Source organism: Felis catus, chromosome C1 (genome assembly GCF_018350175.1).
Source record: "Felis catus isolate Fca126 chromosome C1, F.catus_Fca126_mat1.0, whole genome shotgun sequence".
In the NCBI taxonomy this organism is placed as follows: Eukaryota; Metazoa; Chordata; class Mammalia; order Carnivora; family Felidae; genus Felis; species Felis catus.
Window position 1 is genome coordinate 142,287,961 of NC_058375.1, and position 24,300 is coordinate 142,312,260.

General features: G+C 38.3%; 2 protein-coding genes across 9 annotated transcripts in view; both read right to left on the reverse strand.

Annotated features, from left to right (window-relative positions):
• Positions 1-9,684, reverse strand: part of ARL5A (ADP ribosylation factor like GTPase 5A) — a 29,221-nt gene extending 19,537 nt beyond the window's left edge. Inside the window, exon 1 of the mRNA XM_003990761.6 lies at positions 9,318-9,684. Within this exon, the coding sequence (XP_003990810.1) occupies positions 9,318-9,363 (46 nt within the window). The 5' untranslated portion in view covers positions 9,364-9,684. The remainder of the gene's footprint in view (positions 1-9,317) is intronic.
• Positions 9,685-13,914: 4,230 nt separating this feature from the next.
• CACNB4 (calcium voltage-gated channel auxiliary subunit beta 4) overlaps positions 13,915-24,300 on the reverse strand; it is a 257,203-nt gene continuing 246,817 nt past the window's right edge. For all 8 annotated transcript variants that reach the window (XM_045033810.1, XM_003990762.6, XM_045033811.1 and 5 more), the window contains 2 exons: positions 22,871-23,056; positions 13,915-20,609 (listed from right to left, as the gene is read on the reverse strand). In XM_045033810.1, the coding sequence (XP_044889745.1) occupies positions 20,349-20,609; positions 22,871-23,056 (447 nt within the window). In that variant the 3' untranslated portion in view covers positions 13,915-20,348. The remainder of the gene's footprint in view (positions 20,610-22,870; positions 23,057-24,300) is intronic.

Genomic DNA, 24,300 nt, shown 5'->3' on the forward strand with positions numbered 1-24,300 from the left:
TTTACACATACACTAACTAATCTTCTCAGCCCAATGAGGCATGCTTTATGTGTATAGATCCCAGTCACTACAACTTTTCCTGGCACAAGGTACTCAACAAATGTTGAATTAATTACTATTCATTCTATAAATAATAGATGCTGAGGATTGTAACACCTCACAGTAAGGATATCTTTGAGAAAAAGCCTTTTCAATGAGATGGCATAAGTTTTCCAATAGTTGCCATTTACCGTAGAGGGGAATTCCTATTATACAAAAATAGGAAGATCAAGTAAATAGAAAATTTTAATACAGTCTATTTTCTCCAATCACTCATTTTTCTGAAGAGAGGGCAGGCAGCTTAGGACCACTAGGGTTCTAAAGGGAGATGATCATGTTTCCCCCATATAGGTTCTTAAAAACAATTTTAAAGATGCAGGGCCCAGTACATTTAATCTTTCGAGGTGACTAGGGTAAAGGAACTGAGAAAATGATCAAATACAAAGATGATACTTATTTTAAATAAAGGGTTAATAACATGTAGAGGGCTTGCTAAGGGAAGTTCAGTTGAATGACCACCAAAGGCCTCATCAAGTGATGTTTCTCTCTGGTGAATTTACCTAGTGCATGGCCCTTCATCTCCCAGGTCCACAAACTCAATCCTGCTAGTATCTCAGAGTAGACAGGGCTCAGAGAAAGCAACTCACAGAAATGACATATACACAAGAATGCCAAAATGAGTAACATACAATGAGATCAAATGTTCAAAACTAACCTGGCAAGTGCAGTCTCTCCCTAAGGAAAAGCAATAGGGTGGTCAGATTATTTGGGGAACATGGGCTCCCGTCAAAGGGTGTGTTTTATAACAGACTGGATATATCCATCTTCACATTAGGGCCATACCTGCATCAGGGCCAGATTATAGAGTTCTTGAAGGAAGGTACCATTTTACCTGGAAAGTTTTTAAAATGCATGGCAATTCTGTCTAATTCTGTATTTTTCTATGCCCCCCAGAATAAGCATTCTTCTTTTAATGGTGTATCTCTTCTTCACTTCTATTACTACAACCACTTATAAACATTTTAATTAAGCAGAATTCACATCAGGCTATACTGTGATCTCTGGCTTGGATGAAAATTTTTAGCTTCCCACTTGAATACTAATTTTTAATAATACCATTCTCAAAATGCCAACTATTTTTAGTTTCAGGAATATCATTTTCTAACCTCCACTGTATCACCTGGACTAAATTTAGACAGACTAGACTAAGAGTAGACAGACTAGACTTTAGGCCAATACGCAGGAAGAAAATACAATTAATCTGACCCATGTGAGAAATATCATTCTAAAAAGTATCAAATTAATAGGGGAAAAAGAAACAATACAAATATAGGCAAGAATCTATGAGAAATAACTATAGACTGACTTAAAAAAGTGTGTGTGTACAAATAACACATACAGACACCCCAAATACAAAAAGCATTGTCTGTTACAAAGTCCTTCATCACTTAAAGAGGTTGGAGTTTTATTCTAACCATGCTTCCATTTTTCAAAGTATTTTGCTACATTTCATTTGTAACTGCTATCAGAGCCTGTGGTACACTGTTTTGAGCATTCACACAGAGCCCCTTAACAGCTGAAGACCCCTTAACAGCTGAAGATGAATTTGAATTTAAAGGGGGATGGGAGCCACTTGGTATTATCTCAGCCATAAAGTAAAAGATGGTTCAAATGAGTGCTATCTTTTTTCCATTAAATGAAGTGTAACCCCTAAATGATAAGAATGATTTATAGATTTGTCTAAAAAATTCTAAAAGGAGTTTCTAGGGGCACCTGGTTAAGCGTCGGTTAAGTGTCCGACTCTTGATTTCGGCTCAGGTCATGATCTCATAATCAAGCCTCACTTTGGGCTCTGCTTGGGATTCCCTCTCTCCCTTGTTCTCTAAACAAATAAACTTAAAAAAAAATAAATAGGGGTGCCCAGGTCACTCAGTTGGTTAAGCGTCCAACTTGGGCTCAGGTCATGATCCCACAGTTCAGAGTTTAGGCCCTGTGTTTGGCTCTGTGCTGACAGCTCAGAGCCTAGAGCCTGCTCCGGATTCTGTCTCTCCTTCTCTCTCTGCACCTCCCCTGTTCCCACTCTGTCTCTCTCTTTCTCAAATATAAACATTAAAAAATAGTAATAATAAATAAATAAAAGGCGTTTCAATACATATTTTGAGTAATAGCAGGCGTATATGTAGAAAAGCTCTCCAGCCTTCTAAAAGCTTTTGGGGCACCTGGGTGACTCAGTCAATTAGGCATCTAACTCTTGATTTCAGCTCACATCACGATCCCAGGGTCGTGGGATTGAGCCCTGCATCAGGGTCCACACTGAATATGGAGCCTGATTAAGATTCTCTCTCTCCCTCTCTAAAATAAAATTCTAAAAAAACATTTTTTAATAAAGTAAAATAAAATAAAATGATAGCTTTTAAGGTGAAAACTTACCTAGCTTTGTTTTTTAAAACGGTCTCCTTATTTTAGCCATGCCCCATAGGACTTATTTCCTGACTCCAACCATAGTACTTTTCTACCACTTCTCTAAGGAAGGACTACTAGACAAAAAAATACTACAGAAAGATTCTTTATCATACCTGACCACAAGCTGAACATAAGCAAGGTAAAACTGCTGTGAACAAAACCCACTGTGCAATAACACACAGACATAAACTGAGATAAAGCACATGGCAGAAGAGGCTCATACCAGAGGATTCCATCTTCTCATAACACAAGTTAGTTGCCTGCTGAGCACAGGATGTGATTTTTACAACCACTGCATAGAATGAACTAGAGAATCAATAAGATGGAATCAGATAACAACATATCTTGTTGTGGATAAATATTTAAACTGCCATAAGTCTGTCTTCAGTAGTGCCTAGAAAAAAAAAAAAGGATACTGGGAAGAGAAGGCATGGAGGATAGTAACAAGATGATTCTTGTCTGGCATGGTGGAAAATAAGAGACAAAAGCATCAAAGATGGTGAGAGGGGAAGTAATGTAGCACTGGTTTCTGTACTGGAAACCTCCTTCTTCTATTTAATTTTACAACCTCAATACATTCCTTTGTCACCTGCAAGTGCATAAATATGCAAACATGCCTCCAAATTCTTAAGACATAAGAGAATTTCTAAAGTCCCTCAAGGGAATACAAGCTAATGGAATTAAAAATATAAAGTTTTTTTGTTTTTTTTTTAATTTTTTTTTTCAACGTTTATTTATTTTTGGGACACAGAGAGACAGAGCATGAAGGGGGGATGGGCAGAGAGAGAGGGAGACACAGAATCGGAAACAGGCTCCAGGCTCTGAGCCATCAGCCCAGAGCCCGACGCGGGGCTCGAACTCACGGACCGCGAGATCGTGACCTGGCTGAAGTCGGACGCTTAACCGACTGCGCCACCCAGGCGCCCCAAAATATAAAGTTTTTAAATTGGTAAAAAAAAAATTTAAAGAAAAAAAAAAAAGAAACTCCAATCAAATGTGTGTGGCACCTGGAAAATCTCCAAGGAGCTGCATGTTCTATGGGGCAGTCTAAGATCTCTTTGGAGGGCATTCCAACGAGGAATCCGTGATGCAGAAGACCTTCACCTTTTCACCCCACACGAACACCTACAAGCCACATTCATCACCAATTTCTATCCACCCTTCTCCCCAAGATTTGTCTGTATTTGAATTTTTAAGTGTTTTACAATAAAGCACCAATGGCTGTTTAACTGCTTCCTAAGTCTAAGGTATAGCACATAGACCACAGTGAGAACTACAAAATTAAGATATAACTGCGTAATAGGCTCAAAGATAAAGGTGGCAACTTCATGGTGAAAAGCCAGTTTACTACCAATGATAGGGTTAAATTATTCAGACTTTCTAATACTGTATCAACCTCCTTTGGAAATTCTTAGGCTCCTTCACCACCCCAGCCTGTTCCTCCCATTACCAAGATGGGAGCAGAATTCTACGCAAAACCTAAAGTCGTAGCCCAAAAGTGTTCTAAGGCACTCCAAAACAAATTTTCTACAAAACCTAAAACATAACATGCATACTAAAAGATAAGGTTATTATGGGCAAGTGCAGTAAGAATTTTGGCTATTCCAATTCTTTGATTCATGTGCTTCATTACGAGTTTAGTGTTTAGTATGATTTTTCTTTTAGAGTATCTATGCCACAGCATTCTTATTCAGATAAGCCAAAACAACTACACACGGTTACAATGCTTGGATAGAATTTGGAATTATCATTTAGGCTTCAGTTTCCCAATCAATACTTTACTGTTTTGTCATGAAAATGCTCCTAGTTTCCCCTCTTCATTTCCTTTTGTCACACCCAGACAGCCTATCAGTTCCATTCATTGCCAGGTTCTAAAACTCAATTTATATATATATATTCCTCCAACCACCAGTCAGCAAATTAAACGAAAAGATGTCACTGTCATCCTGGAGGACTTCTAGTTCTGTGAATCATACCAAAGTCAAAAAACACAAATGCTAAGGCAGATAAATTGAGAGTCATTCTGACCCTTCATTATCATCTCATTTCTACACTACACAAAACCCTAACTCTATCTTACATAGAGCAAAAAATCCACCTGTCATGTTGTCTATCGTAGCACCGAACCTGGAATAAAGCAGGTGCTTAATAAAGTATGAATGAAGAAATAAATCAGATCTGGAAGATATAAAGGTTGGACGTGAAATGTCTGATCAAGTCACTTTGTATTAAAAGTTCAATTTTCAAAATCTAGAAGCATCATTAACAAAAAATAGTTTGAAAATAAACTTACTATTTATAACAATAGTAGTAAAGTCTCAGGGAAAAAACACCTCTTTCACACTAAGGTTGCTGAATGAAAAGCGATGATTATACATGGCAAAATCAGAGATGCAATCAGGAAAGAGAAACCACACAATAATTTGAACTTGCTAAGTTTAGTGTAAAGAAAACAACTGGGGCAGGGAGCACCTGGGTGGCTCAGTGGGTTGAGCGTCTGACTTCAGCTCAGGTCATGATCTCACGGTTTGCGAGTTCGGCCAGGCGTCGGACTCTGTGCTGATAGCCCAGAGCCTGGAGCCTGCTTTGGATCCTGTGTCACCCTCTCTCTGCCCTTCCCCCACTCATGTGCTCTCTCGCACGCACGCGCTCTCTCTCCCCAAAACAAATAAACATTAAAAAAAAAGAAAGAAAAAACTATTAAATGGGATCAAAGTAATGAGGGCTTGGCTAATAAAAAATAACGCTAAAGACTATTGGACTGACAAATATAAGGAGAATCCACTACACTTAGGGGCTTAGACAGAGCTTCCCCAGAGGCCCCTGGACTGAGATGCAGACCTCATTGAAAGCCTTGGTTGTGGCGCACAAAAGTAGCTGTGGGGATCTGCCAGTGAATCTTGCTGGAAATCTTCCCTTTAGGGTGTTGGGGAAAACTTCATTGAGAGAGATTTTGCTGGAGGTCCTCCACAATGAAATCAACTGAAGTGGGTGCTAGAAACAGCTGGTGATTGCTAACCACTATGCAGTGCAGGAGCCAGCCACTAGAAAAGGTGTTCACCCTCCTAAAGCAGGACAGAACCTGCTAAAAGCACACTGTACCCAGGAAGAAAAACTGTTTCCTCATTCAACGTCCCTCCAATGCCTTGTCTACTGATAAAGCTTAATATTGTGCCAGCTGGCAAAAGAAAAATATGTAAGGATCCAGCTCCATATCCACAGAGCGTGCAAGAACGAGGATTATGGAGCTAAATTTTATTGCCATAGTCCATCTCTTTGACTGAGCTTCCATATGTACTCTACTCTTCTACACAGCTGAACTCCCATACAAAAAAACCCAACAGCAGCAGGGGTGGCCTTCCCAGCACCAGGCTCCAGCAGCACAGGCAGCTTCATCAGCATTCATTCATAACTTACTCCTTTCCTAAGAGCCAATCAGAAGAATAATACAGGCTATCAATAAGGAAATTTCACAACTTATTCATAGTTCACGTAAATGACAAAGTTCTTAAGTTTAGCTAACGTGAATCCTTCTTACACAAAGAAAGTTTTTTTGTTTATTTGTTTTTTAAAGAGCACTAACTATGGCAATAGATGACCCTGGTTAAAATCCCAGGTCTCTTGGGGCGCCTGGGTGGCGCAGTCGGTTAAGCGTCCGACTTCAGCCAGGTCACGATCTCGCGGTCCGTGGGTTCGAGCCCCGCGTAGGGCTCTGGGCTGATGGCTCAGAGCCTGGAGCCTGTTTCCGATTCTGTGTCTCCCTCTCTCTCTGCCCCTCCCCCGTTCATGCTCTGTCTCTCTCTGTCCCAAAAAAAAAAAAAAAAAAAAAAAAAAATCCCAGGTCTCTTAACTGTAGTGCCTTAAGCAAGTTACTTAATGTTTCTTTGTCCCTATAAATTCGGGAGAAATCTTCCTCCTAGGGTTGCTGTCAAGAGTAAATCAACTGAAGTGAAGACTAAATCAACTAATCTGCGTTGAACCTAACCTTGCAAAAGTCAGCAAATGTTAACTATTATTATCTCATCTCTAGAGATGGAGTTAGCTTATATCCTGTCTCCCCACACTAGAATGAACCCTCCACAAAGGCAGGGAGATTTGTCTGTTTTGTTCCCTGCTTTGTTTCCACCACCTACAACAATAACTGGCACAAACAGGTGCTCAAAAATATTTAATAAACCACTGATCACAAGCCCTTCTATACTAAAAGACACTCATGACAATTCTTCAAAGTCCTACTGTTATAAAGACTTATAACTTAGTAACTGAGAAACAATAAATGGGGGGGAGGAGAATCAAATAAAAAAATTATGCCAATCTCTCCTTTAATAAGACATGTATCTGCAACATATTTCTTCAGTGTTTTAACGTGGCATTTACCAGTTGTGTGGCCCAGGAAAATCACTCCACCGGAACATCAGTTTCCTCTTTTGAGGGGAATAACTACAAAGAATAACTACAAAGAACTGTTGAAACATTATTTTTTCTTTAAATAATGTATATAACACCATTTAGGACAAAATTTATATTCTATTGAATTTAAATATCACCTAAAGGCAACCCCTGGTTTTTCAAGTTTGAGAAGTATGCAATTAGCTTTCACTGTGCACTCAACCAAGCTAAACTTAAACTGAAAAAAAAAAAAAATTCTAAAGGTGTTTCAGAAAAAAAGAGATATGGCATGAAGTTCCCTCAGCACAGCCAATTCTGTAATCCCCTAAAATTTTCCTTCCAAGAGTTTATGTGAAAAGAACATAGGATTGTGTTCTGTACCTTCTGAAGGTAAAATAAAGCATCCAAGATCTATCTGACATATATATCATATCTCCAATTTAAAAGCATCAAAATCTGACATTAGATTTAATGGTGAATATTCTGAAATATGATCCTACTGATTAACAACCACATCATTTAGCAGAATAGTTTATTCACATTTTCACAATATTTTGACATCTAAATTTCTAAAACTTAACTCCACTAGTTCCTCTTACTATTAATTTCTCAACACTGAAAGAAATGTCCAGTCAAAAATTACCACAAAATACAAGCAACAAGAACACCACTATTAGCAATTTTTAGTAGCAACGATGCAGTAACATCCTTATTGTTTACTACTTGCAAGTAGCTGTTGGCAAAGCTGTAATTCATTCTTAAGTTACAGACACAAATAATTTTATCACTGACTTAAAATAGAAAGTGGAGATATCTCATTTTTCTTGCAGGACTAGAGCTCAATCAACAAGCAATATAAATTTCATAGCAGAGCTGAAATACTAGCTTTGCTAAAAATAATACAAAAATTATGGAGGTAAAAACTAGAATAGATCCTATCTACTAGAAACACTACCGATTTTACAGCAATGTGAGTTCCTATTCTTGAGACCTAGAGATTACCTTTCCAATATCTGTAGGCTCCACAGTCACTCACCCAAGATCCCTGGTGTTCTACATTGAGAACATCTAGACCCAAAGAGGTTAAATGACTATGTCTCACTTCCCCTCTCCCAACAGAAACAGCTAGCTAGAGACCAGGCAGATTAGAACTGGTTTTCTCCATTTTAAGAAAAATTCCCATATCAGAAAAATCATTTTAAATATTGCTCTTCCGAGTGTCATGTGATCTACACTACTTTTTTTTTTTTTTTTTTTAAGATACACAGCAATTGCAAGTCCCAGTTCTGCTCCCTTCCTATCATCTTCTTATAGGAGGCTGGATCATGAAGGAGAAAGTGGGGATACGTTGTACATAATAGATGCCACCACTCATTCAGGTCTTTATTGGAAAACTTTGGGATGTGACACCACCACCAGCTCACCCAAGACAAAATAGCAAACTAAGTTACTGACAGCAGAAATGATAAATCAGCCAACATGCGTTAAAAAGGAACAAAAGAGCACCACTAACTATAGTATATCTCAATGACTATGGAGTTTTGTTAAAGTTGTATCCTCTTTCCTCAGTTTTAGAGATTCATCTTGTAACAAATTTTAATAAACCTGATATGCATTTCCAGTCAATGTTTGAGTTCAGATAAACTTAAGCATCCCTGTGTGATAATATATTCTGTATGTAGTAACTTGCTCGTTACCTACATAAACAAATGTTTCGTATGGCATGTTTTCACATGCTTTCAGTGAAACACTTTAACACTTTTCATCCAGCCAAAAAAACCCCAAACCCTCCACTTAAATAAGGAACACAAACAGGAAAATGATCTTAAGCTTAACCTTAAACACAAATATGAATATAGGAAAAGGAGTGAGATCCATTGCCATTCGGGATGCACTAGTCTCCCCAAGGAGAGGGATGGAGGTGCAGGGAGAGCTCATAAACCGAGGTGTACTGGACAACTCCAGAGCGATTCCTCAAGTTTCCCGCATTCTGCAACCCTCCATCGCTCAGTGGTGCGGCTCGGGCCATAACCTATAACCTTCATCCCAGAGGACCCCAGCATTTCTATGTGGTGTCCAAACCCAATTGCTGGAGGAAAAAGGGCCATAAGATAGGCCAGGCCCTACAAAGGGACGTCGGACGTGGGGCAAGAAACCTTTTCCTTTCCAAATCGAAATCGGAGCAATGGGTGCATTTGCAGAATGGATTTCGCAAGTAGGTCCCTTAAGAAAAAAACCATTCCCGAACTCGGGACTCGGGGACTGAAAGCCCCCGGACCAGCATCAACGCAGCCCGCACCCAGAGCTGAGACGGCGCGCAGTCGTACCGCCCACATTCCGGAAGTATTCGGAGACCACCCCCCCCCCCCTCCCGGCCAGGGCCGACCCTCTCCCCCAATCGTAAGCCCTCGGCCCGCACCCCTCACCCTGGTGATTGAACAGTCTCCATATCCTGGTGAAGAGAATTCCCATTCTTGGGCAGCGGACCCCCCCTCCAGCCACCCGGGCCGCCTGGCCTCCCCCGGCTCAGGCTGAAGGGGAGGAGAGAGACGCGCCGGTGCCTCCGCCTCTGCTGCTGCTGCTGGTCCCGCGCTGGCCGCCAGCTCGCTTCCTGGGAACCGGAGGGAGGCCGAAGCCCAGGCCGCCCTGCCGCGTGCGAGGCCCCGCCGCTGCCGCCGCGGCAATCGCCTGGCTCGCGGACATCGCCGCCGCGTTGTCTGCGACGAGCCTCGCGGGCCACCGTCCTCCCCCAGCTCCTCTCGGGCGGCTGCGGTGGCGGCGACCACGCGGGCGGGGGAGGAAAGGGGCGGGACGAACGGGACCTGAGGGCGCAGGCGCGCGGACGGAGGGGCGGAGCCTGAGAAAGGGCGCCCGCTTGGCCCTCTTTCATTTGCTTTTCGGAACGACCTGTAGCCTGCGGGACTGAACCCGGGGGGAAATCGAGGCAGTGCGGACTGCGGGTTGTGACAGATAGCTTTTATCTACTTGCTTTAACGTCCTTGCCCTTTTCATGTTTTTCCCTGCATTTCCTCGACGGAACCATAATGTAGATGTGTTAATTGAATGCCTAATACTCATCCGCAATCTTTCATACACACTACACCAAAAGTTCCACGTCTTGCCCCGCAAAGACTTTGGGGTTCTGTGAGGGAAGCTTAACCTTTCTCTCGCTCGCTGTCTCTCTCTCTCTCTCTCTCTCTCTCTCTCTCTCTCTCTCTCTCTCAAACCTCTTGCCCCTGCCATCCAGCTGAAGCCAGTGGCCTTACCTACGCAATCACTTATTGCACTTAAGGATTGTACGTCAGGGCTCTTCCCTATCCAATCTCCCTCCTCTTTCCAGTCAATCTTGCTCCGAGCAACGATTTTGATCAAGTCCCTCCTAGGGTTAAAAAAAATCTGCGGTAGCCACTAAAACTGAGCAGGAGAGTCCAAATACCTTAGATACTAATTTTTCTCCAGACTGTGGCCCCAAATAGCCTTTCCAGCTGGGATTTCCGTTATTCCAAACTGGTTACGCAGCAGGTCAAATGTTTTCCCCTGCTCTTACAGTCTCCTTGCCTGGACACCTAGAATAGCTATGTCCCATGCTCTGCATGTGTCGCATTGTATTTAATCAACCTTCTACTATGGGATATTTCGAAACTAGCATAAAAGTGAACCATTAGGTTACTTGATATCAGAGTTCTGCTTCCACGTGTTATATTTTATCTGGGTAAATGGCTTAATCTCTCCAGGCCTCAGTTTTCACATAAGGAAAAACAGTGGGTTTGTCCCTAAGGTCTTTCTTTGATTCTAGGTCATCCGATGAAGAGGTCATTTGATAATCTGCTAATTAGTCTCTACTCTTGTTAAAGGCAAGAGGTGGGAAAAGAGAAACTAAAGTTGTTTACTTTTCTTTCAGGAAGAAATCAGAAACAGCTCCGTCCCTTTCTATTCTCCTTAACTTTGGTAAAAAAAGAAAAGAAAGAAGAAAATGTGAAACTTATAAAAGGCATTTTGAACTGTTCTGCCCCTCCATGCTCAAGATCTGAATGAAATTAAACAAAATCAACAGTAAATCACATCTTTCCACCTTACATCTACTAGCTGTACAATATCTTGTCTCAATATATAGAACAAGTAAGACCTTGACAGTCTACATTTCTTCTTAATTGAGCTAGAAAATTGTACCCGTAATACAAAGAGCAGCATAGAGGACTAAAATGTGTCTCTTTTTAAACATCTGTGCAAGAAGGAAGTCCTTTGACTTCTTTTGGAGCTTATGGTTAAAAAACCAAATTTTATTTTATTTTTATTTATTTATTTATTTTATTTTAGAGAGAAAGAGTGTGTGTGAGTGGGGAAGAGGGGTAGAGAGAGAGAGAGAGAGAGAGAGAGGGAGAGAGAATCCCAATCCATGCTTGGCATGGAGCCTGCTATGGGGTTTAATCCCACAACGCTGGGATCATGACCTGAACCAAATTCAAGAGTTGGATGCTCAACTGAATGAGCCACCCGGGTGCCCCAAAAGCCAAATTTAGAGGAGACATATGAAAGGAAAGAAAATACTACATTAATCCATTTTATGTTTATATTTGCATAATAAAGTTCTTTCTAGGCTATTTAGAAAAACAATATTGTTTGTGTAATCAATTTACATTAACTCTTTAATATTTCCATTCTTGCACACTGTAGGTGGTACTTTTGGCAGCTCTTAAGACATTTTACAAACTCCCCACACATCTCTGTCCACCTATTAAATGGTTATCATATCCATATTTACTTGCAAAGTTAGGGCTTAGTCTGCCAGATTATCTCTAAGTGGCTCTCAAAAAAAAGAAAAAGAAAGAAAGAAAGAAAGAAAGAAAGAAAGAAAGAAAGAAAGAAAGAAAATAAAATAAAAAGGGAATTTGCCTAATATAATATTGTCCAACTATAGGATCCATAGGTGAAATATAAATTTGGACCACTATGTAAGTACAGTAATTGAAAATGTTTGTCAAGTAGTATGAAGCTATTTGTGAAAACGAACTCCTTATAAAATCTTTTAAAGACTATCCATGATGATAATAATATGCAAAATGTCATTAAAGAGACTTCTGCTTCCAGGTATGGGAAAGTGGGATAGTCCAGAATTGTCCTCCCATCATTAACAAATAGGAAATTGGACAAAATGTAGAAAACAACTGTTTTCAGATATTGGGCAACATACAGCACAGGATTGTGATCTCTGATAAGAGTCACGAATGAGGTGAGTCTAACCATTACCTGGATTTTCTGCCTGGAGGCAATGCCTAGCCAGTGACAGAGGGGGTGGGAACTCAAATTGAGTCTAGCAGTCTCCTTGAGTTGAAGACAAAGATCAGTGTTCCAAGGTATCAAGGTGGCTAGAATTTGTGAAGCAGAGTGGCTGAAAGGAGGGAGCTGTACAGAGAAAAGCTCCAGAAGCCTGCTGAAGTCAGCGACTAAGTCTTTGGCTATGTATCAACCTGTATCCGTGCAGAAACCCGAGACTAGCCAATAACAATTTCTGAGAAAAAAAAACAAGTACCAGGGAGCCGTAAAACATGTAATTCTTAGAGTTTACTAAGGACCAGGGATGATCTGAGTTCCCTTCCATCAGAGTCAAGAGAACTCACTAAATATATGGGACATTTGGTAGACACCCCAGAGACCTTAGAAGAGGAGCTAAATTAGCCTAAGAAGAAATCCTACTCTAGACTAGTCCTAAAGGAGCTTAAAAACAAACCTTCAGAGGATCAAACTAATCTACAATTGCCTGTCAAAACAAGTCCAGCATTTTTTAGAGGAATATAAGAACAAGCCATCCACAATGGAATATTTACAATACCTTGAACCCAGTAACAAAATTACCGGACCTACAAAGACGCAAGACAATGTGACCTGTAACCAAAAGGAAAATTGCTCTACAAAAACAGATTAAAGTACAGGCAGGTTAAGTGATTGCCCCAAGCTCATAGTTGGTTACTGCCAGATCCAGGCTTTGAACATAGGCCGGAGTTATGGCTTACAGTTTAACCACTATCCCAATCTGCATGTTGTATGACAGGACAAGCAAGATTTTTCTTCACAACCTATCCTATCAGTAGAGATGTGTTAATGACCAGAGAGGTGGCTTCAGGCATATGGCCTTGATGGAGTCGTTGCAGTGAGCTGCAATTATTCTATTTGGGAATTTCGGATTGTTGGTTGAAACGCCTTAATAGATAGGACAGCCCTATTTAATATTTCTCCAATAACTGAAGTATCGTTCATTTAGCCAACATTTACTGTATTCCAGCATTGTGTGCTTCAAACGACTACCAGCGTAAAAACATTTGATGTATGTGTTTTTAGACAAAAGTATTTTGCAGAGAAAAGTTACCATGATCTTTGTTTTTCTCATTTGTAATTGGGTCTAATAATCTATGCCCTTCCTATTTTCCAGGGTGGTCAGATGGATTAAATGAGATAATGCTTGTGAAACAACTTGGCTGCAATAAATCACTGTGTAATTCTAATGCAGTAATTATATTCAACATAGTGCACATTTCTTTTGAACTTCTTGCGCACTACAATGAGAAAAAAGTCAAATGCCAATCAATTCACAGCATGGTCGACTGACATGGAGCACATGAAATGTCAAGTCATAAGCTATGTGCCATCCATGAAATGCTTATGGGTACAGGATAACCTCTGGAAACTTCTGGTAACTACTACATTAAAGTAATCATTTAGAGATTTGTCGGGAACAATAAAGTTTACCTAGTTTAATTTTCTCTACTGTATTTGATCCTGTTTTACACACACATTTTGTAATATATTCTCTGTGTATGGATTTAATTTAAATGCTGTTTCCTAATATAATACTTCTTTTGTAATAACTCATATATCCTAGCAGAGTATTCAGGAAATCATCATTTAGTTGAATCTGTGTTGTGAGAGTAAATGTTTAGGCTTCTTTTTTTCCTGCAAGAGGTATAGGAACATACCTCCAGAATGACATAAATATCTCTAGAATAATATAAAGGAGAGGTATAAGGCTGATTTCAGTGTTTTCTCATTTATTATATAAAAGAAAAAATTAATGCAGTTGATTTATACACATTTAAATTCCATAAAACAAATCCATAGAAATTAGGATACTCTATGCATGCACTCTGCATTTTCTCTGTTAAATGTTTTTCTTCACAAAAATAACAACACATTTTTTTCTTTAAAGCCACAAAAGCAGAGGGAGAACAAAACATGCAGCACTGTACACATTTGCATAGTATATTTTACCCAGCATGCCTTGTAGAATGCTACACATTTACCTATATAAGAAAAATAAAAGGGGGTAAATTTTTAAAATAAATAACTAAAATTTAAAGAAAGAAAAAACATTATTTAACAAAGGCAATATATATTTGTTTCCACTTAGTAGCCGGAGATATAGCAATAGCTTGGGATATCAACAGCCCTCAGAATAGTAGGGAAAATCTTTTTACATCAATTTGCCATGTTTATTTTTAGTGTTAATAAACGTATGTTTTTCCCTCCCGCCACCCAGTCAAAAAAACAACTAATGGCTTTAACTCATGTTTCAAAATAGTATTCAGTACAAAACAAATTGAAGAATCCCTAACTACTTTTTTGTTGTTGTTGGGACATTTGTATTTATTGTTCTGACTTTAGGCTGTGAAAAATAGAAAACATTTCAAGTATGTCCAAAATTCAGAGGAGCCCTATGAGCTCACTTGCCGTACTTTTTGCAGTTGTTGCTGAAGGAGCAGAAATAAGAACAGTAAATATAATATGAATCTTATCACAAAATAACATTTAATAAGTTTTATGCCAGGGAATAAAATAAAATAAATTACATCCACAGGTTGCAAGGCTATGAAATAAATTGCTGGAAAAGGATCAAGCAGCAAGTTAAAAAGATGGTAGATGAAATAAATCTGATAAAACTTAGAATTAAATCTATATATTTTTAAAAAATACGACTGCCAGATTTAACAGTGGATTTTGTTAAGTTTGTGCTATAACAAATGTGCTTCTTTCTCCTCAATCTATTTTCATATTATTGGCAAAATATATATCTTTTATAATTTTGTACTGTACAATATATGTTTTGCTACATTATTTATTTTTCTACTGCTAATGCAGATTAGAAGTAACAACATAGATTTATTTTGGCAATAAAATGCTTTCATTTTAATAACGTCCCAGAAAATATCGTAAGGCATATGAAAAATAGTATGCAACAATATAGCATTAATGATCCTGTATCTTTAATACATCCCTTATGCATACGGAATTCACACTGACTTCAGTTAAAAGTGTGTGAAAATGGCATGCAAGTAGGGCAAGAGTGGCCCTTACATAAATATAGACATAGCCATTTGTTGAGAAATCTGAGTGTTCAAAACATAACTAAGAACACTTACAAAATTGAAAAGCTAGAGGCCAGCCACTTTGGGTTCTCACATAGCTCTCATTTTAACTCCTAATTTTCAAAGAGGATGCATTAGCATACACCCCAGACCACTCTAAATTCATTGGTAACATTTTCTACCATGTTTCAGCAAACGCTTTACATACGTCACAAGAAACAGAGGAAAATTTTTATATGTAACCGTGACTCTCCAACAGTCTTGTTATTCACTCTTAGTTATATGCTTTTCACGGTAAATGGGAGTTACAGCCCTTGTTCAAGATTATCTGATGAGATATTTTATAATCGTCTTTTTTGTCCCTCAATTACAGGAAGCATTTGGGATTAAACGATCCACAAGTAGATAAAGATAGTTGCCAAAAGAAGATGTATTTCATTGGAGAAAGTTCATTTTAATAAAAGAAGAAATCTTTAAAAAGTGATTTTTGAATGCTGTAGCTCTCTGCCCATTTGAGCCAGTTTTACTATTTTGACTAACTTGACTGCTTAAGTCAACAACAAAAAAGTCACCCTTATTGTCTGCAGACAACTATCTTATTGACTGGTTTGCTCATAATTATCATTTAAAAGAGAAGGCCTGCTCTTTGTCCTATAGACACAATTTGAGTAAGTAACTCAGTAACAAAGTATTAACAGTATTTAAAGGTATGAGGAACTAATAAAACAAATTTTATTACATAATTTGCTCTGTTTTCATTCATGTAGTCATCCAAAGATGAGTTTCATATAATTAAAAAGAAAACAACAGGCAACATTGTCATGAAACACAAAGGCAGAAATACAAAAGAAATGAGGGGTACATTCCCATTTATTTAAAACATTTATATGGAATTTGCTCCAATGACATGGGAGTCCAAGATAATGCATACCCTCACCTAGTAAATGGCTGTCCACGGGAGACATTAAGGATCAAAATTTGAATTTTCAAACCAGCTGCACTTAAATATCAAGTCTCTGGATCTATCCTTGCAGGCTTAGAGCTAGATATTATAACAAATTTCACACAAAGGCAATTCCCTTGCAGATTATTTTATTCCCTCTGATGACTGATTTCTTAAATTAACTTTGTGTGCTGGTAAAATGTGAACCAATTCAAAGAAAACTTCACTAACATGGAAGAAATGAAGGGTGACAAGAGTATTTTGGATACAGTTTAAAATTTAAAGGGAAAGTATATTTTAAGAATCTATGCTTTTAGTTTTGCAGCTGGGTTAGCAGTAAGAGTAATAAATTTGATCACTACTTATTGAAAAGTGTTTTTCTCCTTAAAGACAGATTGTCTTCTCTAGAGAAGAGGTAGTATAAATATTAATATATAGGGCAATTTCTATAGTGGCATTACATCATTTTTATTTTTTAGCAAATACCAAAATAAAATTGTATAACTGAAAAAACACACTAGCATGCAAATTAAAGTTGCCTAGAAACATTCTTAACTGACATCCTGGGTCTCAACAGCATTTTGTGATATGTTCATTCAGAGTTTAAATTTGCAAACCACCTTTTGGCATAATTTCTTTCTCTCCCTCCCTTTCACTGACCTAGCTTCCTAGTATGAATTTTAAGGCCCCCACACAAAAGACAAGTTCAAGTATGCAGGTATGAAAAGAGGTTAACATTCCAAAAATACGTTTTGCAAACAACGACAATAATAATTAAAGTAATTAACAAATTACTCAAAGGGAACAAATAATTTTCTTAGAATTTGTTTTATATTTAAAAAGTTCATTTCATTAAGGACTAAGTGCAATGACATATTGTCACATAATTAAGACTCTCTTATTAGGAAAGACTATCAGTCTAAATTGTTAATTTCAATTTTCTTTCCAATAGAACTGTATAAAGATAAGAGAGAATAATCAGTCATTTATAAACATTTCCAAGTGTTGCTTTAAATATTGGTGTAAACAAGATAACATTGTTGATTATAATATTGGAGTCACATTGCCTTGAGAATTAACATCAGGATTGACAAATTGCATTCCCTTTTTTCCAGATCTACATTTCCACATTGTCACACGTGTCTACAATGTTACATGTTCGCAGACTGAAATTACAGAATATGTAATTTACATATTCTGATATATATACTGAAGTTACAGAGTATGTGATTTATACTACAAGTTAAAACATACTTAAAACATTGTAAGACTTGTTTCTCCTGCTTATCATTTGCTATTTTGAAATGAAGTCAGTTAAAAACAAAGTATTTGAGGAATATGTATTTTTCAAAGGTGCTTGATATGCTTGGCAAAAATAAAACTTTCATTTAGTATATATGTGTATTTAAGTATCATTTACACAGTAAACTCTAACACTTAAAAAAAAGGAAATGCATATTTCTTTTTCATTTGGAGAAGATAAACTTGTTAATTACAAAAGGAATGAAAAGAATATGCCAAATCAAAGTAAAAATTTAAATATATCCATCAAGAAAATATACTTTATACCCCTTCCAAGATTGTTAGCTTTTGAATAAGAATGCAAAGCAAAACAGGTACAGACACTTGATGGTAAACGACAGATTGGTTCTGTGCACAGATATTGAACGGACCTCTCTTTATTAGCATATGACATGGGAGACTTAGAAACAAGGCTTTGAGAGGTTTTTAAAAACAAGTGATTTTCAAAAGTTGAAAGAATATGGTAATCTTGCTGACTAGGAAATATATGTAAATGCTGTTGCAGCTACCTGCCATAAAATGTAAATATCTTAAAGTAGTTAAATGACCAGATTGCTAATGCTACTACAGAAAAAGCTGAACAGCTGTCTAGTCTAAATTTATCACCTTGATGCACTCTTTGCAATTAAATACTTGAATGCGCACAAACAAGAAACCAGTAAAGCATATAGAAAAATGTTTTGGCTAATGTTCTCTTTCTCATGCAAATATGTGCTGTACATGTAATAAATATATTTTCATTTGCTGGAAAATGCTCTTCTTTGTTCTAACAAAGTATTCAGTAATGGCAGGTTATATGTTTATTAAAGTGCCTAATGAATACAGCTCTTTGAAATGTCTTAACTGAAAGTTCTGTAAGCTTCATTAGATGACAAAAGAACTCACAAGCCAATATCACATGTTAACTTTTAGAATTTACCGAGCCCATATTTTCAGTTGTATCAAATATGTGAAATAACTTACATAATTATAGGCATCCCCATCATCAGCTAAACAGGTTCATAATGGAGTATGCACAGTGAACAGGAGGAGGAGAGGGAATGTGGGAGGTCACCATGGGCGTCAAGAGATGTATAACTGATCAAGAAATTGGAACTTGTTTTCATGGCGAGGAAGATTATTTAACTGGTGCATGCTTTGAAAGCCTAAATATTGAAAGGCTTGGGAAGAAAATAAGGTAATAGAAATCAATTATCATTGTTTTCAAAATACAGTCTTCATGACATGTACCAGTACAAAGGGATTTTTATGTCTGGTCCTTTGGGGGCTTTAGAAAAATGCATGCATTGTGGATTTTTAGAAACAAGAGGCTTTTCTGAAAGATATTTGTATAATATATAAAAGGGTCAATTTTCAGTAATTCCTTGGATCATAGTGAATCTAAGGCTTCCTTGATAATATAAGACAGAAGGTCACCAATTTCGTAATTACAGCCACTGGAAAAACTGTGAAGATTTCACAGGTGAAGAGGAGTGTTCATTAGAAATAAGGCAGCTCAATCTCCAAATTCTTTATAATTCTCGTCAGTAAAAATGCTATAATTTTAGTGAACAGATATACTCTGAATCTGTGAGTTTGCTTTATATTGCAAGCCTTTAAGTTCATCATTTTTGTTTTCACATTTTTCATTTCATTATTTTGTATAAACACAGCTCTCAATATCAAAATTGAATGTTTCCGTGTAAAACAAGTCCTTAGCACGATTATAAAGAATTTGGGGAAGGGCTAGAACATTCATATATTCAAAGACAGAGACTGAATGAAGCAATGGAAAGATATGCAACTGTGCTGGCAGGAAACACAGGCCCCATGTTTGTGGTAAGTTGGACAGATGAATTCCCATCTGGAGATGTTTAGCTTCGCACTCAGGAGGCTCTGTGCCCATCCTTACTGTCTGACTTCGGATTCCTGGATGTTGTTGTGTATGTAGTTATGCTCAGATTGAGTAAAGGGGAAACAACTCCTCTTTTTCCATTTCCTGTGACCAGCTATGATTGGGCTTCTTTATATTATTCTCTCTCACTGCTAAAGAAATTTTGAGGGTTTTTGTTTGTTTGTTTGTTTGTTTGTTTTTTGCCAACTTCAGACAAGCTAACAGTAGTGACTAAACACAAAGCAAAACACTTTGAATACAACAGCTGTGCCAGGAAAGAAACAAAAATATTAAAATCTGAGGAGAGTGAATAATTTCTGCATTAATTGGAGACTTTTTTTTTTTTGGCATCATCAATACTTTTGGTGAGTTTGAAAGCCATTCTGGCAACGTTAACATATATTAAAATGTTTATACATTCCGACTTTAAATGTAAATTTAGCTTCCAGCAAATAAAACCATACCTGGTTTTGGCTTCTTTTGGTATTTTGATTTTCTCATTAATTAGGTTTTTGGTTTTTTTGTTTTTTTTTTCAGATTTTTAAATTGACTACAACATGCTCAAGTAGACTTTCTAGTCGATTCACCCAAATTCCAACAGGAATTGGTTTATAAATTGGTTCCAACTGGAACTGGTCATTTGGAATTTCCAGCATGGGAAATTATTTTATATGTGCCTTGATAAGTACCCTAAATTACAAATCGATGTGTCTAAATCTAATGAAGAAAACAAAAGGTACTGTTATGTAAATGCCGCGCTTAAAAATATCTATATGACTGGGCATCTAATAACCATCTCGACTTAAGGGCATAATGTTTTTTTGTTGGTTTTTTTTTTTTGCCCCTTACCTAGCATCAAATGACAGCAGCCCACAAGCACAGGAAACACTGTGCTGTACTTGCCAAGTTAAGATGATTGGTTTATCCTAGCAGTGCTATGGCAAATTGTCAACAGATGAATTTTTTGTTTGCTTCTGCAGACTCAAAGCCTATGTCGGGAGTCATGGCTATATCCCCCAGGCGATCCTCGGTTCCTATGGGGTTTGTAAGTGTCCTGGTATGAGTCAGGGTAATCTTCTTCCACAAGAGGGTAATGATCTCGGCTATGCTGGGAACTGGAAGACAAGCGGTTCCTACTCTTCCGAGCCCTTTCATTGTGATAATTTTCATCAGAGGTCATTAGACTTCGTCTTTCAATTGGAGAGTTCTCTGTGGAGTGGTTGCTGTGCCTCATACGCTGACTCTATAAATATCAGATAGTTCAATGGTTAAATCATGTCAGCCTCATTCATCTAGAACATTTAAATATACGTACAACAGTAGGCTATGTACAATAAAACGCTAACTATCAGACTTAATAAAACATTTTGATGCACAAATGGTCTGCTCAAAAGATCTGGTCTATTCCATTCAGGACACAACGTTGCAAAGATACTAAAATGCTGATAGTTTATGAATTTAATTACATAATGCTAGGTGATTAGGCTGCCTATTAAAAATAGAGAATTGAAAGTTAATTGCTGAATGGAACTTAATATATCTAGGAATACCTAATAATTCCACTTCTACTGTAAAACTGAGGATTATTTTACTCTTGGGAAATAAGTTAAAGTTCAGAATAGCATCTGCTATTTTATTTCTCTCTTTAACAGGTAAAATCTTTCTCCTCCTAAAGTCACACACTTCACCTTTATCTAGCTGAATGTCCCTTATGCCCTATAAAATATTTTCATGAAATTACGATTTGTGCTGCCCATAAAATAATGTGTTTGTTTCTTCATCACACATAAACATTAAGGCTCTCAGCAGTATTCTTTCCAAAGGAGTGTGTAATAATTATGGAGCTGGCTAATTGATATTTGCAATTCTTGCTTCCTCAACTGAAATGTCCTGCAAAAATTATCTTCTGATATCAACTAAATTCCTCTAATACCATTTATTGAAATTAATATCTTCAGATACTTATTTGATGGCTCAGAAAATGTTATTCAACATTTTTCTTTAAATCATGGGAAAACACGTATCATAGCTGTGGCTCTCTACTTAGGTAGGTCACCTCCATTAAGAAACAGGATCCCGATGAAACCAAGGACCAAGATACATTTCCTCTAAAGGGACACTCACCTTCACCCAGTGGGAAAATCATTCAATAATTAGAGCCTGTGTCTTTCACCCCGGCCAGGAGGCTAACAATTAAATACTCATGGTCACTGAGAGAAATAGGCTCCAGGATAAAGGGCACCACATTAACTCAAGTGAAATTGGGAGAACCACTCTAGGTGGATGCCTTAGAGGTGATGAGTCCAGAGTGTTATATTCATAAATAAAGTGCATTTCGCTTCTACCTGCATTATAGAAGCATATTGCTTCATGCATCCATTTCTCTCCCATAGTATACAATTTGGAGCCAACCCAAACTAGTCAGTGGATATGACACACTTGGATTAGCACACAGGCAGCGAAACCAGGCAAGAAACAGTCCTGGTGCATACATATATATGTGTATTACCCTAGCACATTTCCCATGTTCATTTCCAGCCTCAAAAGCTGCTCCTTCATAGGGCAGTTTTTTGCTTATAAAGATGAAATTTTGTAGGAGAGTAATACAGTTATAACACAGTATTTCAGAGAGTGCCCTTCCTCTCAGGCTTAACTTTACATGATCTATAATTACGATTATCATTATAACTCTTTAGTATAAAACTAGTCATGATACAAGAGGCTCAATTGACTAGATGTACCTCAGCCACCTGTGGGTTGGGCTCCATTCCAGCAGACTCTCGATAAGTGGTAAATAATTATTGATGTCAAAAGGCAAAATTCACTTTGTATCATAATGCCTCTGGCTCCTGACATCTAGCCCTGAGTGCAACACTAGAATAGCAGAAGAGAAAACCTCCGGTCCTTGAACTTGTCCCCAGGTTTCCTAAAGGAGACCTACCATAGCCGCTGACCAACATGGGCCCCCACACTCCCCCCACCCCAAGAAAACGCAGGGATCCGTCACTGTTTCCAAACAGAGTGACTCTACTTGTGTGCACATTCTGTGTTGAGGAAGCTAAGGGACAGGCCCTATGGGGCAGGATTAGTTAAGGGCAGTCAAAAGGTCCATCTGTCCCCAAATAACTTACTTAGCTTGCCATGGTGCCTTACGCTGCCACCAGTGTATAATCTTTAAGAAGGGACCTGGAGAAGTATTGGACAGTTGCACTGAGTAAGTAGTAAGTGTCCTGGAAGGGTTTAGACACAGGAGGGATTAGTTTGTCTAAGCAAAAGTCATTACACATTAACTCAGAGCAAAGTTCTATGGAAAGGGCCACTGGGGGGAACTTTGCCTAGGGTAGATCACAGTGAGGTAATATTTTGGATTTTTTTTTTTAAAGATAACACCCACATATGTTTTCCTCTTCAGATTAAGGATAATCCCAGTCTTCATCCCCATTAAGTTCTCTGTAGAATCTTCAGTTGTAAGACTGTAAAAGCATGAGTGGAAAGTGGCAATACCTGTAACCCAGAAATTGCTGTGGGGTATGGTGACAGTGCGGTTGAGCCCAAATTCCTTCCGAGCAGAGGGGTCATGGGGGTGCTACTGGTTGTGTGGGTAGCACGCCAGTATGCTTCAAGGTACTCTCCCAGATGTTCACACGCATCCTCCAGCTGATTTTCATCCAATATAACATCAAACATTTCCTGCGGGTGACAAGACAAATCCGTTTTACTTATACTTCACGTTTTAAGCAATGAAACCTAAAATTCCACTTAATGCAGATAAGAGCACCCCTAACATCTAGTAGCAAATATCACATTGGAGAGGCTATGCTGGCAGTTTCTAAAGTTAAAGTCCAGTGAGGAGCTATACAGTTAACCAAGTGCAAATTTGGACATGGTCACGAAAATGAGAGTGCTCATGAAATATTTAGATCTTTCACTATTTAGAAGAAAAAAGATGACGTGAGTGTAAAAGTGTTATATGTAGGGGCGCCTGGGTGGCGCAGTCAGTTAAGCGTCCGACTTCAGCCAGGTCACGATCTCGCGGTCCGGGAGTTCGAGCCCCGCGTCGGGCTCTGGGCTGATGGCTCAGAGCCTGGAGCCTGTCTCCGATTCTGTGTCTCCCTCTCTCTCTGCCCCTCCCCCGTTCATGCTCTGTCTCTCTCTGTCCCAAAAATAAATAAATGTTGAAAAAAAAAAGTGTTATATGTAGAAGACAGCAAAAACATATTTATATTTATCCATACATTCCTATAGAACTCAATTGTACTTACTTCAGAATATTAATGGCATTGAAAGAGGTGTTCTCAAAATATTCTGGGCAATGACCATATCATGGGAATAAACATTTCTCCCCCCCCCCCAAATATCTATGTTGAAGGGAATAACATTTACTAAGGCACTTTTCAGGATGTTTGTGAAAATGTTATCTGTCTCATGATAAAGCAACATGGAAAGAAGGTTTAGGATTAATAATAGAAATGCACATTACAGTGATTTCTGCTACCAAAAGATCATTGTGTGAAATGGTTTAAAAAGAACAAGGACCAGGAGTATTTAATTGTGGGAAGGATGGGGTGACACACAGGAAGTATCTGGTATCCATGTTTCTGTCAGGAAGGACTTTGTTCAACATCTGGCCTGTAAACAGGATGTGTTCTACCCCAGAGGGGCAAAGTGGCACTTCAGTGACCCTGCAGTGTGGCTGGGAACACCGACAGCATTTACCCAGGATGCAGATTCCCTGGAGAGACAGTCAGAAAGCCGTGGCACCTCACAGAGAGAAAAGCCATTCCATAGCTAGTGAAAGCACATCCCCAGCTTTCGACCGCTGCATTCACACCTGCCCTCTCGCAAAATCTCCACCACTACCTACCTGCTTTCACAAACTCATTTTGTCAAGATAAGAACCTTTCACTAACGAATCAAATACAGGGTTACTGCCA